General features: G+C 40.8%; 1 protein-coding gene across 3 annotated transcripts in view; it reads right to left on the bottom strand.

Moving 5' to 3' along the window:
* Positions 1–2,379: 2,379 nt before the first annotated feature.
* Positions 2,380–13,977, bottom strand: part of cdh19 (cadherin 19, type 2) — a 49,080-nt gene continuing 37,482 nt past the window's right edge. For 2 of the 3 annotated variants that reach the window (XM_068710128.1, XM_068710127.1), the window contains exons 6-12: positions 13,462–13,652; positions 11,403–11,656; positions 9,952–10,088; positions 8,607–8,728; positions 8,211–8,328; positions 6,872–7,123; positions 2,380–5,072 (exon numbers count right to left, since the gene is read on the bottom strand). In XM_068710128.1, the coding sequence (XP_068566229.1) occupies positions 4,552–5,072; positions 6,872–7,123; positions 8,211–8,328; positions 8,607–8,728; positions 9,952–10,088; positions 11,403–11,656; positions 13,462–13,652 (1,595 nt within the window). In that variant the 3' untranslated portion in view covers positions 2,380–4,551. Of the gene's footprint in view, positions 5,073–5,474; positions 5,731–6,871; positions 7,124–8,210; positions 8,329–8,606; positions 8,729–9,951; positions 10,089–11,402; positions 11,657–13,461; positions 13,653–13,977 lie in introns of those variants that run through there. The other variant, XM_068710129.1, reaches the window with a different exon arrangement.

Here is a 13,977-nt window from a genome sequence, read left to right as displayed (position 1 = left end):
GATGATATGAAACTATCAACTGTCTTGTAAACGAGACCGCATATTATCCCCCAAACAGCCACCAATTAGCCTCTGCTGAGCAACAAAACAAGTTTCCAAAAGTTTTCGTCCAGCATTATTAATTTCTTTTCAAAGTCTGACAATCCCCAAGTCTCATCACAATGAGGAAAAGCTCATTAATGGACCAGAGTGGCGAAGGCTTACATGAAACAACTTGCAGGAAATGTATTCCGTAAATCCCAAAATATTAAAGTTTGCATAATCTTTTAACACATTTGCTGTCGGATTTGACACCAGCACACATGCTGGGGCGATAACAGCCTCATGTGTGCAGGCTCATACGTTTGGGATGACTCACAGTTTGCTTAGATATGATGGAGTGGTGAGTGTCGTTTAGGCTTCAGTCTCTGTAATGTTCCTGCTCAATTGTTTGCAATTTGACATTACTGGGATCGGTGGCGAATCAGCAAAGGATTTTACTATACAAACATACGCAGTATTCACATTTCATCCTACTCAACCAGTCAACTTATCTTCATCTTCCCAAGCGTCTTACTGTAGTAGCAGAGATCAGACATAAGACATAGTTTATGGAGCGCTCTAATTTAGTTAAAAAATACATTTTCATTAAAATCCTTCTCATTGTACACTTTTTAAAATTGTTTTTACCCCTTTGCTCACATTGTTCAGGGTCAAACCATTAATTTAAAATGATGGCAATATGGACAATATATGTTTTTTAAATAAAATTCAATACTACACATATAGGCCATATGCACTGAGGTGTAACATCAACAATTCCTCTATCATTTTTATATCAGCGTTTTGTTGGATGAAAACTATTAGAGACACTAATAAACTATTGTGATGTTCACAATCACGTCCACGTCTTTATCTTCATACTCTTTAGTTACATTCACATCACCAAATTGCTCACGAATGATCTGATCAGCCAAACCTTGAGGCATACATGTTGTTAATGATTTCTTTCCTTTTTCTTTTTTTTTTTAAATATATAAATAAGTCTCAAAATCCTTTCAGGCATCTTTTCAATCAACTCACTGTCTGCCAAATGAGAGTCCCCTCTCAAAGACCCTCCAGTGAGCATTGTGGTGCTTTGTGATGAGTTTGGCACTGGGTTTGAAAAGAAGAGCTGAATCCATAACCTGTTCAGAGGACAGAGACAGTTGACGGAGCGAAATCCTTCACATTGCTGTAATGGGTATAATTACACAAAGAAAGGAGCTGTTAGGTTAAATTACCCGTGATATTCACCATGGGTAATGACAGAAATTCAGAAGGTTAAATGACACCAGAAGCTGAATGACTTTTGACATTAAGGTACTTTTTGAAAAGGGAATAATAACGGACCATTTGTGGGCAAATTCAATACCCTCCATGTTGGACTGTGAAGATTGGTTTGAAAGAACTTTAAAAAGACCTTTTTTTGAGAGCATCTGTGTCTTTAGAAGCCACCGTGAGCCGATGATTTAGTCTAAAAAGAACTGGCCGGATAGATCGTTTCCAACAGTGAAAGCTGTTTGAAGCTCACTTTGAGTTGCACTGATGTCTGGAAATTGTCCTGCTGAGTGGCGCACCTATCATACAAGTAACCACGGCAGCAAAGGAAAAGATGAACAGATTCAAGCAATTAGTTGTCTCTTGCCTCGAGGCTTTCCAACTACTTTCCAAATAGGTGTGTAAATATATTTGTGTTCAGTTTTTCCTCCAGTGAGAACTATACTCTCTCTGGTCTGAAAGCCGACCTTTGCGGACAGCAAGCAGCCCAATTAGTGGACGAGAAGGTGAAGGGGGCTGGACCTGAGCCCCACGCAATTACCTCAAGTCACCCCGCGAGCGGCCACCCACACAACAGACGCGATCGTGTTTGCCAATAATACAGTAAATGGCCAAGAAAGAAAGAAGAGAGCCAGGCGCTGTATACATTATTTTTTTTCACAGCGCTACAGCTGTTGTGTTTCTCAAGTTTCACTCTCTTTATACATTTCAAATCGAGCCTTTTTCTCTTCTCTCAGCCTTACTTTGCTGGAGTTTTGCTGCCGGTCGCCCATGCGATCTCTCTCTGCTGCTGATTGGCTTACATGAGTCCTGTGATCTGCTCTCTCGTGACTCAACAGAAAGCAGAATGTCATATCATACAGCATTATACATGTTAGAGAGTTCATATTTAATGGGAAACCCTTCTGTATGTGAACTCTAATTTCTGTGCGAAAAAAAGGCTAATCGGGAAACAAAATCTCTACTTAAAAAAATATGTTGCCATACATATACTGAGGTGAGGTTTGCATTAATTTATATAATTTCATAATGTAAAATACAAATACACATACTGTACAGTACAAACTGTTCTGAGCAAAAATACAAAATATAAAACATGATAAAAAAGTAAATCAAATTACAAATAGTATCAGAATTTTAAATTTCACAGGTCAGTAATACTGTATGTATTATACAAAGAGGGTAATAATATCACACTGTAATAACTGTAATAATTAAAGCATGAATCACATTGTTGCACTCTTTGGGAACTTGCACACTGTACTCTCACCCTGCTCATTATGGTCTAATCTACCTTTTTGGTCTCTCCGCTTTCTTCTAAGATGGTTTTTCTAGTTGTATTTCAGATTGTGAGGTACGTATATCTGCCAAAGTGACTTTATACCAGATTGTGACTCAACGACTGGGCGTAGGCCAATCTGTGCACTCACTAGTGACGAATTGTCAGAGTGAGGGGAGCAAGAAAAGAGTGTACATCGTGTATCATGTCTTCTGGGTGGACCTCATCATGGGCTATTGGCACTGCTGTACATGCAACAAGTACTTAAACAACACAATAGGTTGTTTGTCAATGCCCTAAAAATCAAACCATGTTATTAAAAACGATCCAACATTTGATTAAAGTTTGATTAACTTTAGTCCAGAAGTACTTGGTAAAGGCTGCATTAATCAAGAATGGATCAAATGACAACGTGCAATGTTAAGCGGCCTCTCGCAGTGATGCACCAACACAGACTTGTCACCACCTTTGCATTTCCCCTCATCTTGACTGGACTGCTTTAGCCTTTTTAAACTCATTGTTTTGGTTTTCCAGCCAACAAAGACAGCTCTCAACAGAGTTTTATTTTCAGCTGCAGCAGGAAGCTGTTTTCAAAATAAAATTCTAGTAAACCCTATGTGCAACACAACAGACTTTTCTCAGGGGTTGGCGAAGAACAAAACAGAGCCAGAAGGAGAGCTAATATTTGACTCTGACTTAATATAGATTCTTATATTCTTACACATTTGTTTCAACTGGATGTGTAGTAGCGTCTTCAACTTGGGAAGGGACATGGTTAAGGTTGGACAACACAAACATTCACCTTTGGTGGAACAATGGGTGCAAACGGCAGTTTCTGGAGTGTAAATAACACGTTTGTACCCTCAACATGTTGTCAGGTCATGATAAACCCACAGCCAATATTTGCACAACCATAAAAGGTCACTTGTCAGGAAGAACACAATAAAAATAGAGCAAACAAAAACCGGTCCAAATATGCCAAGCATAAGTGAAATTTCATCTTTAAAGAAAATGCTCAACATTTTGTCAAATACACTGAGAGTCGCTCAGAGTAATTTGGGAATGAGATACCAATCTCATGTCTGTATGATAAATATGGAGCTACAGCCAGCAGCTAAACAGAAGAAAGTAAGAAAATCGCCTCCCAACACCAAAGGAACAGTCAGGCTAACTGTATCCAGTCTTAATGCTAAGCTAACAGGATGCTATAGCATTATATTTACCGTACCTACATAAGAGTGGTATCGTCTCCTCTAACTCTGGGCAAAAAAAAATATTTCCCAAATTGTTGAAACGTTCCTTCAATTAGAACTTTGTGTCACTGATGGGTACTCATTTTAAATGCACTTAACTGGTCCATCGTATAGTTGGGTACATTTTCCGGACCGGTCCGGTCTGGTGACCAAGCCTAAACCGGTTTTGATTTTATGTAAACCGGCTGAACCGATAAGACACGTTCTGGAAAATGAAAAGCCTACATCAGCAACCTGTGCCGACGGCATCACAGCGCTAAATACAGCTTGTATTGCGTTAGTAATAAGCGGTATGACAACTTGATTAACATAACATCATGTTTGCTTATAAGCGGACTAATGGAGCCTCTGCCGAGCCAAGGCTGGCAGCATGAAGGGGATCAGATGTCTGTAGAGGTGGGAGGCGGGAAGAGTCCCACGTCGTGTTTGTTCAGTAGAAGGTTTGTGTGTTTTTGGGGGTGCTGAGAGGAGACCTGGCAGTTAGTCTCAAATAAAACTAAAAACGTGCCAATGTGGCAACATTTCATGAATTTAGAGCTGACGAAAGAGCTGAGCAGAAAAACACAAACAAGGCAAAAAAAAAGGCCTCATGGACTCGCTCTGTCTCATTACGTTCTTCTCAGGGGAGTCAAGTGCAACGCCTAGAGATAATATTATAGTAATATATAGGTAAGATTAGATGAACAGCAATTAAAGGAGAAGGAGAAGAAGAAGAACACCTCAGAAGATGGTGTCTTCCTCTCCTCCACCATACCACGGGGTGAGTTTAACCATGAAGGGTCTGGGATTACAAACAGGTTGCTCATGTTCAAGCTCCAAAGCGAAAGACTCCAATGAGCTCAGGGATCCTGTGGGAGACCCCGAGCCCTCGTATGCATATGTTCTGAGGCAGTCGAATGGGGGAACGTAAGGATCCTGATCCGCCTCTGCCAGCCTGTCCAGAATAAACTGCCGGAAGACGTCGTCGTCCGGCCCGATGAGGTGGGATTCTCTGAGAGACATCCGTATGCTTGCCCTGACATCCTCCCTCCGCAGCCTCCTCTCCCTCCTCCTCGGGTGGTGGCGCAACGGGACGACAGGCTGGCAGAAGCCCAGGCCTGCTCCCCCACCGCCGGGTTCTCCGTAATACAGCACCTTCTGCGACACCGTCTCCGGCAGCTCCAGATCCATCACCTCCACCTCCAATCCCTCCTGCTGCTTACGCCTGTGCCTCCTCACCATGAGCATTAGAACTGACAGCACTGCAGACACAACGCAGCGGGAGATCATTACCGTTAAACACCAGGGCATGAGCTTAGTGAGATAAAAAGCATCTAGGGTGCCTGATGGAGCATAGCATGAACTCGAGCACCGAAAATAATGGCAGCAAAGATTTGTTTTTCTGTAACTTGTTGTGGATGCGGCAAATCTAAATGAACGCAAATTAGGCAATAACGTTTTTAATTTCAGCTCACACATAAATGACGACTTCTTTATTTGCTCCATGCGGCACAGAATGCTAGAAGTGTTTATTTTATTCCGCCGTGTTTTCATCCGGCATTGTGCTCATCCGACGGAATGTTAGCATAGCAGGTATTGTCATTAATCTTTCATGTGATGGGCACAGAGGGGACACAAAGCAGCCGAGGTCATAATAAAGCTCTTCACTATGCAAACCCATCAATGTCCCAGGATGGCATTGCTACTGATGTATTGCAACCGGTATGCTCATTACCTGACATCATCGCTCTGCAAGCCTTCAGCATTTAAAAAGTGTGTGTTAAAGGCACGCTGGTGAGTTTTTAAAAAGGGAATCAAATGAAAGAGCAAATTTGTTAATGAAAACTCCCGCTGTTTAACACACGTTTATGTACTTGCCAAAATGATGTGAGGTGGAGCTGCTCTAGCTCAACAGATCCGCTGAAAAAGAATGACTTCTTTACAACAAAATATCCAACATCAAACATCCATCAATCAATCAAGCAATCAATCAATCAATCAGTTAAACTATACAGACTTTTTGGGAGTTTGGGCCTCGGTTACTTTAATATCTAAGGACTATAAGTGAATCAATCATAGATGTCTTGGCAATTATTCAAGGTTGTCAATGTTGTCTATCTTCTGAAAATCTCAGTCTATATTGTTAGTGAATCCCTTTGTGAGGCCACAATGCAGAGACAATCAGCTCGCTAGTACACGTCACTTCTTTTGTGTAAACAAAACAGACTTGAAAAATGCCTCTCTCGTCTCTCTTGTCAATCACACTGAGGTCTGGAGATCTTTGGCGATGCAACAGTCGCCTTTTTATTGACGAATGCCAAACTCCAGGAACAGCACCTCTGGATTATTACAGCATCATTTTCTCTAGTGTAATTGTATTGGCTTGTACTGTGTATCATCATCCTGCTGTGTTACTCTTACTGTTGAATCGCTCCGGACATTACGGAGGTGTCGTGATGTCACAAGTGTCTGGAGGATGGAGCTGTAGCTATATGCAAAATTACACAAAGACAGATCTTTTCCTTCTGAAAGCACAATATCAATAGTCACTTTTATGGCTGAAAAATCAGGTTTACATCTAAATGAAACTGATTGGAAGTTTAAAGGAAAACTATGAAGCATTATACTTCTTTTTTCACAACATTTTTACTTATTTAATAACAAACAATATTATATATTGATGTATTCAGTAATATGTTAGGCTTCTACTAGATGTTGTCAGTTTTGGGGCTCTACAGTTAGACATTCTTTCATTAAAATAAAGCCTCAAATGTGTTATTTCCTCATCTTTATGTTTCTCGTGTGTGTGGCGGCTGTGTCTGAGCGGGTAGTCCTTAAACCACAAACTTGAAGGTTCAATCCCCAGCCAGCTCCTCCTGTCTGCATGTCAAAGTGTCCTGGAGTGAAACACTGAACCCCAAAGTGGTCCCCGGGTGCTTCACAGCAGCCCACTCACCCCCAGAAACCAGTGCATTCCTTTATATACGTCCTTATTATATCGGAGATGGATATTCTGCGCTTGGATGGAATGTGAATACAAAATAAATCCATGCTTTCTTACCGCTGAGTGTGACGAGGCAGACCAGTAGCCCTAACAAGGTTTGCAGGCTGACCCCCATGGACAGGGCGAGGGCCTCCACCCCCCCTGAGGGACAATGGCCGGCAGGCTGGCAGCTGCATACACCGATGGTCAAAGTGCTGGTACTGGAGAGAGCCGGAGAGCCGCTGTCCGTCACCACAACAGGCAGGAGGTACTGGGTTCGATCCTTGCGTGTAAAAGTGCTCCTTCGTGCCACGATGCCGGCCGTATTGTCTAAAAATGAAGCAAACAGAGGTGCACTTTTCAATTTCTATAAAAAAAACATGAGTACTGCTTCCACTGTGAGTGCTGATATTTTGGAATTCAGCTGACACACGTAATGCGATTTAAAATACAATCCCAGCTATCTGAAAGGCAGGGGAACCTTGTCAAATGTAATTTTCAGTGTGTACAAACGTAAATTTGGAAAAAATCTGTTTCTGGTTCACTCGTAAGACTTCATCAAGTCACCTAACAATAACCTTGTGGCATTCAAAAATAGGTTTCATTTAATGTGTGGTTCATTATTAAGTTCCTGGTTGCTGACTGGACTGCTGTGCTCGCATGGCCAACCACCAGTACAGTTCTCCTGCATGCATTTCATTCCGACTTCTTATTCGATACAATCAAACGTCCCTCTGCTGCTCACTTGATATCTGCAGCCCATTTTCATTATTAACTTTGAGAAAAGGTTGACCGCCCACTGAGTACAAGGTAAACACTCTTCCAATTTACATACTCAAGGGGCTGTCAAACACACAAAAAAAACAACAAGGATTTCATTCCAAAATGGCAAAAACACTTATGGGTACATCGTGTTCATTTAAATTCAAATTCTTGCAATCATAACAATATCCCTTCATTTTGCCTTTGTCACACAGTTGTACCACTGCTCACACAGGTTGTGGTTAAGCCGCAGCTCAGTCCTCCAGCCACCAAATGGGACTTTAAGTATAGCTTCATCTGGTTTCATGTATTGACTTGTGTCCCACAGCTTAAAGCCTCCAAACAGAAAATGTTAGTAATTTACAGGATGGAATTTCCTGCAGCAACACATTTTGTTCATGCCGAGTGTGTCACTGCAGCAGCACTGTTAGCTTAGCACAAAGACCAGAAACACATACAAATTATATTATATATATATATATATATATATAAGTTTGATTGATTGTACTCAAAGTTTATTTTGATGCTAATGCTTTTTTACTTTGATTTAATTTGAATTCAGTACTTCTACTTGTTTCCAAACACTGGTTATTGCTACTTCCACTCAAGGTAGAGATCCAAACATTTCTTCCAATCATTGCTAAATGATTATAACCTTGATTGTCTCTGATAGTGAAGTTTGGATTGATGTGCTTCTCAGAGACCATGGAGAAGTAGAAGTGGTGTCCCTCCACGGGGTCGTCCAGGTCGACAGCACTGAGCAGCTGAATGAGCTGAGAGACACAAAGACAGACATTTCTGAGAAAATACAAGCAGATTTCATTTCCTTTCTCAGAATATCATTCCTCAACTGACAATGTTGTGGATGTATTATGGTATTGATCTGTTCAATACTAAGATGGCTCCTTGTGTGTAATTTAAGGTTTCAAAATAGTACATCGATGCAATAAAAATATGTTGCAAAATGAAAATGTTTACTCTCCACTTCATGTAAATTCTCAATGATCCTATACAGTAAATCATGAACATCAGTGGATCATAATATACATACTTCTCCCGCCTGTGTTCCCTCGCAGATAAACGGCTGGTAATCTCTTGCAAGCCTTGGCACATTGTCGTTTATGTCCAGCACTTTGATGAACACCACCACGGAGGAGGATAAACGGTTCAGCGCTGCAGTAGTGAAGATAGACATTTGCTGGAGTCCACTGGGTGCATGTATCATAAATGCTTTCTAAAAGCTCTGTCAAAATAATACTTAAGACTGATTAATGTTTCTTCTTTTAGAAACATGACAAAAAAAAATGGGCGACGGCGTTTCTGTTCAAACGAAGACCAAATGAACATAAAACTGTGAAAAAGTTAATTCTTCAAGGTAAATTTGAGGTTTTGCGTCACTCTAGATCAGTCCCCAACCTTTTGAAGCCATCCCCTTCATTAATATCTCCTTATGTTAGGTTCCTTTTGAACTGGATGTTATTCAGCACTTTTGCTTTTTAAAATTGGACATTGTTAGCGTACAATAATGTTGTCGTATAATTGAGCACTCAATGTGCATTTGTACTGTCACTTAAAGCTGCTGAAGCTGGACGATTCAACCATTTATTTATTACTCTTAGTTAATCATTTCAACATTTTTTTTTAGATAATTCAGATAACTATTTATCCCATTACTTTTAGCTAGCTGTTCAGGCTGTTCTCACTCACTGTTGGTACTTATACCTACAAAAAGTAATGCACCATAATTCATATGTAACCCACGTAATCTGCTGTGAGCCACGACACGAAGGAATGCCTCTAAGGAAGTCAGGAGACGCGGTGTAAAACCTGACGAGGTCTACATGGGGGACAGGACTTTCACCCAGGAGACCGCTGCTCTAGTCCCCAGGAAACCACAAATCTTATTTTTGCTTTTCAACTACAATCACAATCTTTTCCTAAACCTAACTAAGTCAGTTTGTTGGCTAAACTTAATCAAGCTTGTGCAGTCTCACTGATATTCGAAGGACAACGTTGAAGTATGAAGACCATTCATTCATTCATTCCTTTTAGCTGTTCCAATGAATTCTATATCGTTTAGTTATCTACACTCTCGATCTCAACATGTATTATTTAGGTGTTACAGCTGAATACATTTTGTCTTGACCAAACCGTAAGCTTATATTTTTCAAACTAGTTCATTAACTGCATAATCTTTCCACATTTAATCAGACAACCACTGTGGCCCCCCTGGGGTACTTCTGGCTGTGAACCACTGCTCTAGACAAAGATGTGTCATCGGTACATTGCTGTTAATATATTCTGAACAGCTTTCATGACTGAGGGAAAGACAAATGTGCCAGAAGACGGCTATATCAACAAGACGCTGTTGAGCAAAACACGGACATTCTCCTTACTTGTTTCCTTGGCTTCAACAGTCACATTGTGCCAGTTTGTAGTCTCGCGGTCCAAAGCTTTAGCGACAGTTATAGTTCCATTGTTTGGGTCTATTTTGAAAGCTTTTGTGTTATCACTCCTTTTGTCAATCGAATATCTGGAAGAAAAACCGCGGAGACACACATTTAGCAGTCAAGGTTGCTTTCTGGGCCAACAAAACATTGCGATACCACAGGGAGATTAATTAGGCAAACTGCTCATTTTTTTTAATCTGTTGACAGATATCCAACAAAGAGAGCACGCACACCAGCTAGTGTGACAACAACACTGTGAAAACAAAGCGTCCCACACAGATGGCATGGACACACTTTTATGTATTCTTTCAGTTTCTTAAATTTAATAAAAAATGTTTTAAACCTGACAACAGACCATATATATTTGTCTTCAGTGAGGAATTGTGATTTAAAAACATCTTGTTTTGTGAATATAGGGAAACTTTGTTCAGCGTTTTTTGGAATGAATAATAACTAAATAAAAATATGTCACATGTGGTGCAGCTGCAGTGACAAAACACACATCACCGTGTCTTGAGACAAGTTAAGGCCAGTGATTTATTTATGTTAAAATACAAAACGTAAAAATAAAAAGGTATCATCCACAGACCAAAGCAGAATTGTTCATGTAAGAAATACTGCACAGGTCTTTCACACTACCAAACCTTTAGGACTCACTGTGATTATCACACCATGGTGAATTAGGGTAACAAGGAGTGAAACACACTGACTAATGAATCATTTCTCTGAGCCATTTTTCTAATAACAACACGGGAAAATAAGCCAATTTGACCAAAGCAAACTTAATCATATTTAGAAGAAATGTGGAAACCCCTAAAATGTCAGCCTGAATTTATTAATCAATGAGACACTGTCTCCAAAGGGACAGTAATACACGCTAGGCTGAGGATGATATGCAGCACCTGCCACTCTTAAGCTCTGCTGAGATGGACTACAGGCACCGGTACTGCTGATGTCTCCTCTGCAACGTGCCCCAGTTGCAAATGACTGCAAATCTCAATTCCATATGCCACAGCGTATGGTGCTTTATTACATCCCTACGTCCTAGCCACGTCGCTTTGTGATAATACCACGGCAATAGATAGAAAAGCCTGTGAGGTATGAAAAAAAGAAAAAGGAAAAAAAGAACCGTCATGATTTATTCAGCGGCGCTCATTTCCTTCTAAAGTAATGTGAGATAAATATGACCATGTACAGGGTATCCAGAGATCAAGGGTAAAAATGGATGCACCGAGCCAGTAACACTTTCTGAAATGGAATGATTTTTCACCGTGTGGAGGAAGCTGTCTGGGGACGTTCCGCCCCCACCAGCTTGGGCATCTGCCTCGTCATTATCATACTTGCAGTTGGGTGGCAGGTGCCATTCTTCCTGGTTTAGACGGTTCACATTACTGTACCTGATGGGATTGTTGACTGTGTCAGTGTCTCTGGCACTAACACTGCCAACCACGGCTCCCACAGCTGCATTTTCAGGGATTTTCCACTCGTAGGCCGCTGAGAGGAAGACAGGCGGCTCGTCCACGTCCTCCACCACAATCTTGAGCGTCGTCCGGTCCCTGAACTCCTCCAGAGTCAGAAAACGAGTGTCCACGTGATCATTGACTGCCTCTGCGGCCATGACGAAACGCCTTTTGGTTTCATAGTCCAAAGGCTGTGAGGAAAAGGAAATAGATTTAAAGAATTCATATTAATACAGAGACTCCTATAAGCAGAGAACACCTGGTCCATCATCATTAAGCAGGCTTAAAGAGTAACAGCTTTCCAAATATGCTTTGCCAACTTGAATTTAAGACGGATGATTATTCCGGAGGGAGCAGGACACAACTCTGACTAGATGTTAAAATTGTTTAGTCAATGTCAATAAGTTCCCAGCTGTGAACATGCGCTTAAATAATGCTGCGTTTAATAGATTTTTTAACATTATGATCCCAGTAATAAGAAAACAGCATGAAAACCATTATTGCATTTCCAAAATGATTCAGAGACAGAGTCAATAATGTGTTTGTTATTTCATTATCACGGCATCTAAATTGAATTCTCCTGTGCGATGAAGAAGCACTATACGTGGGAAAACAAAGCACACGTCTGAGAGGAAAACAAGAGTCATCTGAGAGTTTATGTAGGACTGTCAGGTGATGGAATGAAACAAAGTATATTCACCCAAGTACTGGGAATTCAGATATACAAAATATGAACCAACAAATAGAATATAATGCATTATTAGGGATTAAGTTAACCAGCAGTATATAAGGGGCATAAATGTAGCTCCGCACCTTTAACAGCTGCAACATTTAAGTGATGAACACATTGATGCATCAATGATTATAAAATATTATTAATAATAATATTTCTGAAAAGGGTCATTCTGCATAATTAGTACTATTACTTTGGTACTTTAAGAATACTTTGATGCTAATACATTTGTACATCTTAAATCATTGGGTACTACTTAAACCAACAGAGCTCAGGGCTTCTTTCACAAATATGATCAAATCTAAATGAATACATTCCTGTCAATCAATCACTTCTTACCGTTCTCTGAATCATCTTCGGATGGAGCCAGGCTAGCTGTTTACTATGGTTTCCAGTGTTTGTGCTAAGCTAAGCTAACTGTAGCCTTATATCTACCAAAAAGTCTTGGCAAAATGTTCAAGCTAGCTTCAAGGCTGTCACACAAAACCACTGTGAGGTTTAGAAAAAAAAGTTACTTTTAAAAGGTACCTGCTCCCACAGACTCACTCTATTCAACTATTTTGCCAGTAAGTAGACAAATGTGGCTTTTTCAGCGCTAAAATTAGAGACATTTCACATTGTCCCAAGAGGCGTACAGTCCTTGTCCCTCTACACAACTAGCTGTACAGTGATCACTCATCTAACGAGTCAATTGGAGACAAACTGGCTAATTTCAGGGCTGATATGCAATCATCAAAGCAAGCTATTTACATTCTCCATGCTCAAGCTGAATCCTAGCATTCACTACTTTATTGTGCACATTGGCTCAGATTACGCTGCTATATGTCCGTGAACTGGAAGGGACTCAGTGTTGCTGCCAGGTTGTGTGACTCTGTGTGACTCTGTGTGACTCTGTGTGACTGTCGGGTCCCTGTGCCAGGCCCTTACACTGTTGCGTCTGGTCGGCATTGATGCTGCTGCTGCTGTTGTGTCTGCCAGCTGTCTGTGTGCGCGCAAAGTGCCAGGATATGTTCCCGTGCCCTCTATCAGCTGAAATTATAATTTTTTTTTAAATTAAGTTCGCGTTGGTGTCTGTAATGTTAATTAAATCCCTAACGCCGGAGATTAAAAAGGAGTTTTTTGTAGAAATAATGTCTCAGAACCTAATGGCCCCTGTGCCCACTTTGATTTCTGCCTGCACTACTGCCCTTGAAACATCAGATTAAATAAAGTCATATAAATTTCAAATGTTAGACAAAGTGATAATGTAGTGTATGTATTCACCTTGGCTAGCAGAACCACTCCCTCCTGCGTCACTGGATCTGTTTTGATGATAAAAGTGGAGCTTTCCTCCAGGTCATCCTCCAGACTGTAGGTCATCCTGGCATTGATGCCAGTGTCTCCATCCTGTGCCATAATCCTGCCCACTGTGGTGCCCACTGCCGCATTTTCAGGTACGGCGAAGGCGTACAGGTCTGAAGAAACAAGGACGTTTGAAACGTTGGAAAAGATGATGTCAAATCGGTACTTTTGCAGCATCTAATGCAAGCTCACTTTCGGTGAAAAAAACGGCAAATAAAAAAAAAAAAAGTTTCTTTAGTAAAACATCGCCTACAGAGCTTGACAGAAAGTTGTTAATAGCTAGTCAAGAGAGTCTGCTAGTGCGTAAAGTGATAAGAAGGGAGAACATTGTGGTGGAGGGTCAATTTGTGTGAGTCACAGATAAGTTGTGGCAACTCCACATAATCCCAGCAACTCTCTAATAAGGAGATGAGAAAATGTGATTGTGTCTTTCAGTGA

This window comes from Cebidichthys violaceus, unplaced genomic scaffold (assembly GCF_023349555.1).
Source record: "Cebidichthys violaceus isolate CVI_PGR_0920_01 unplaced genomic scaffold, fCebVio1.0.p SCAF_15, whole genome shotgun sequence".
Taxonomy (NCBI): domain Eukaryota; kingdom Metazoa; phylum Chordata; class Actinopteri; order Perciformes; family Stichaeidae; genus Cebidichthys; species Cebidichthys violaceus.
This window is presented reverse-complemented; position numbering and strand designations above follow the sequence as displayed.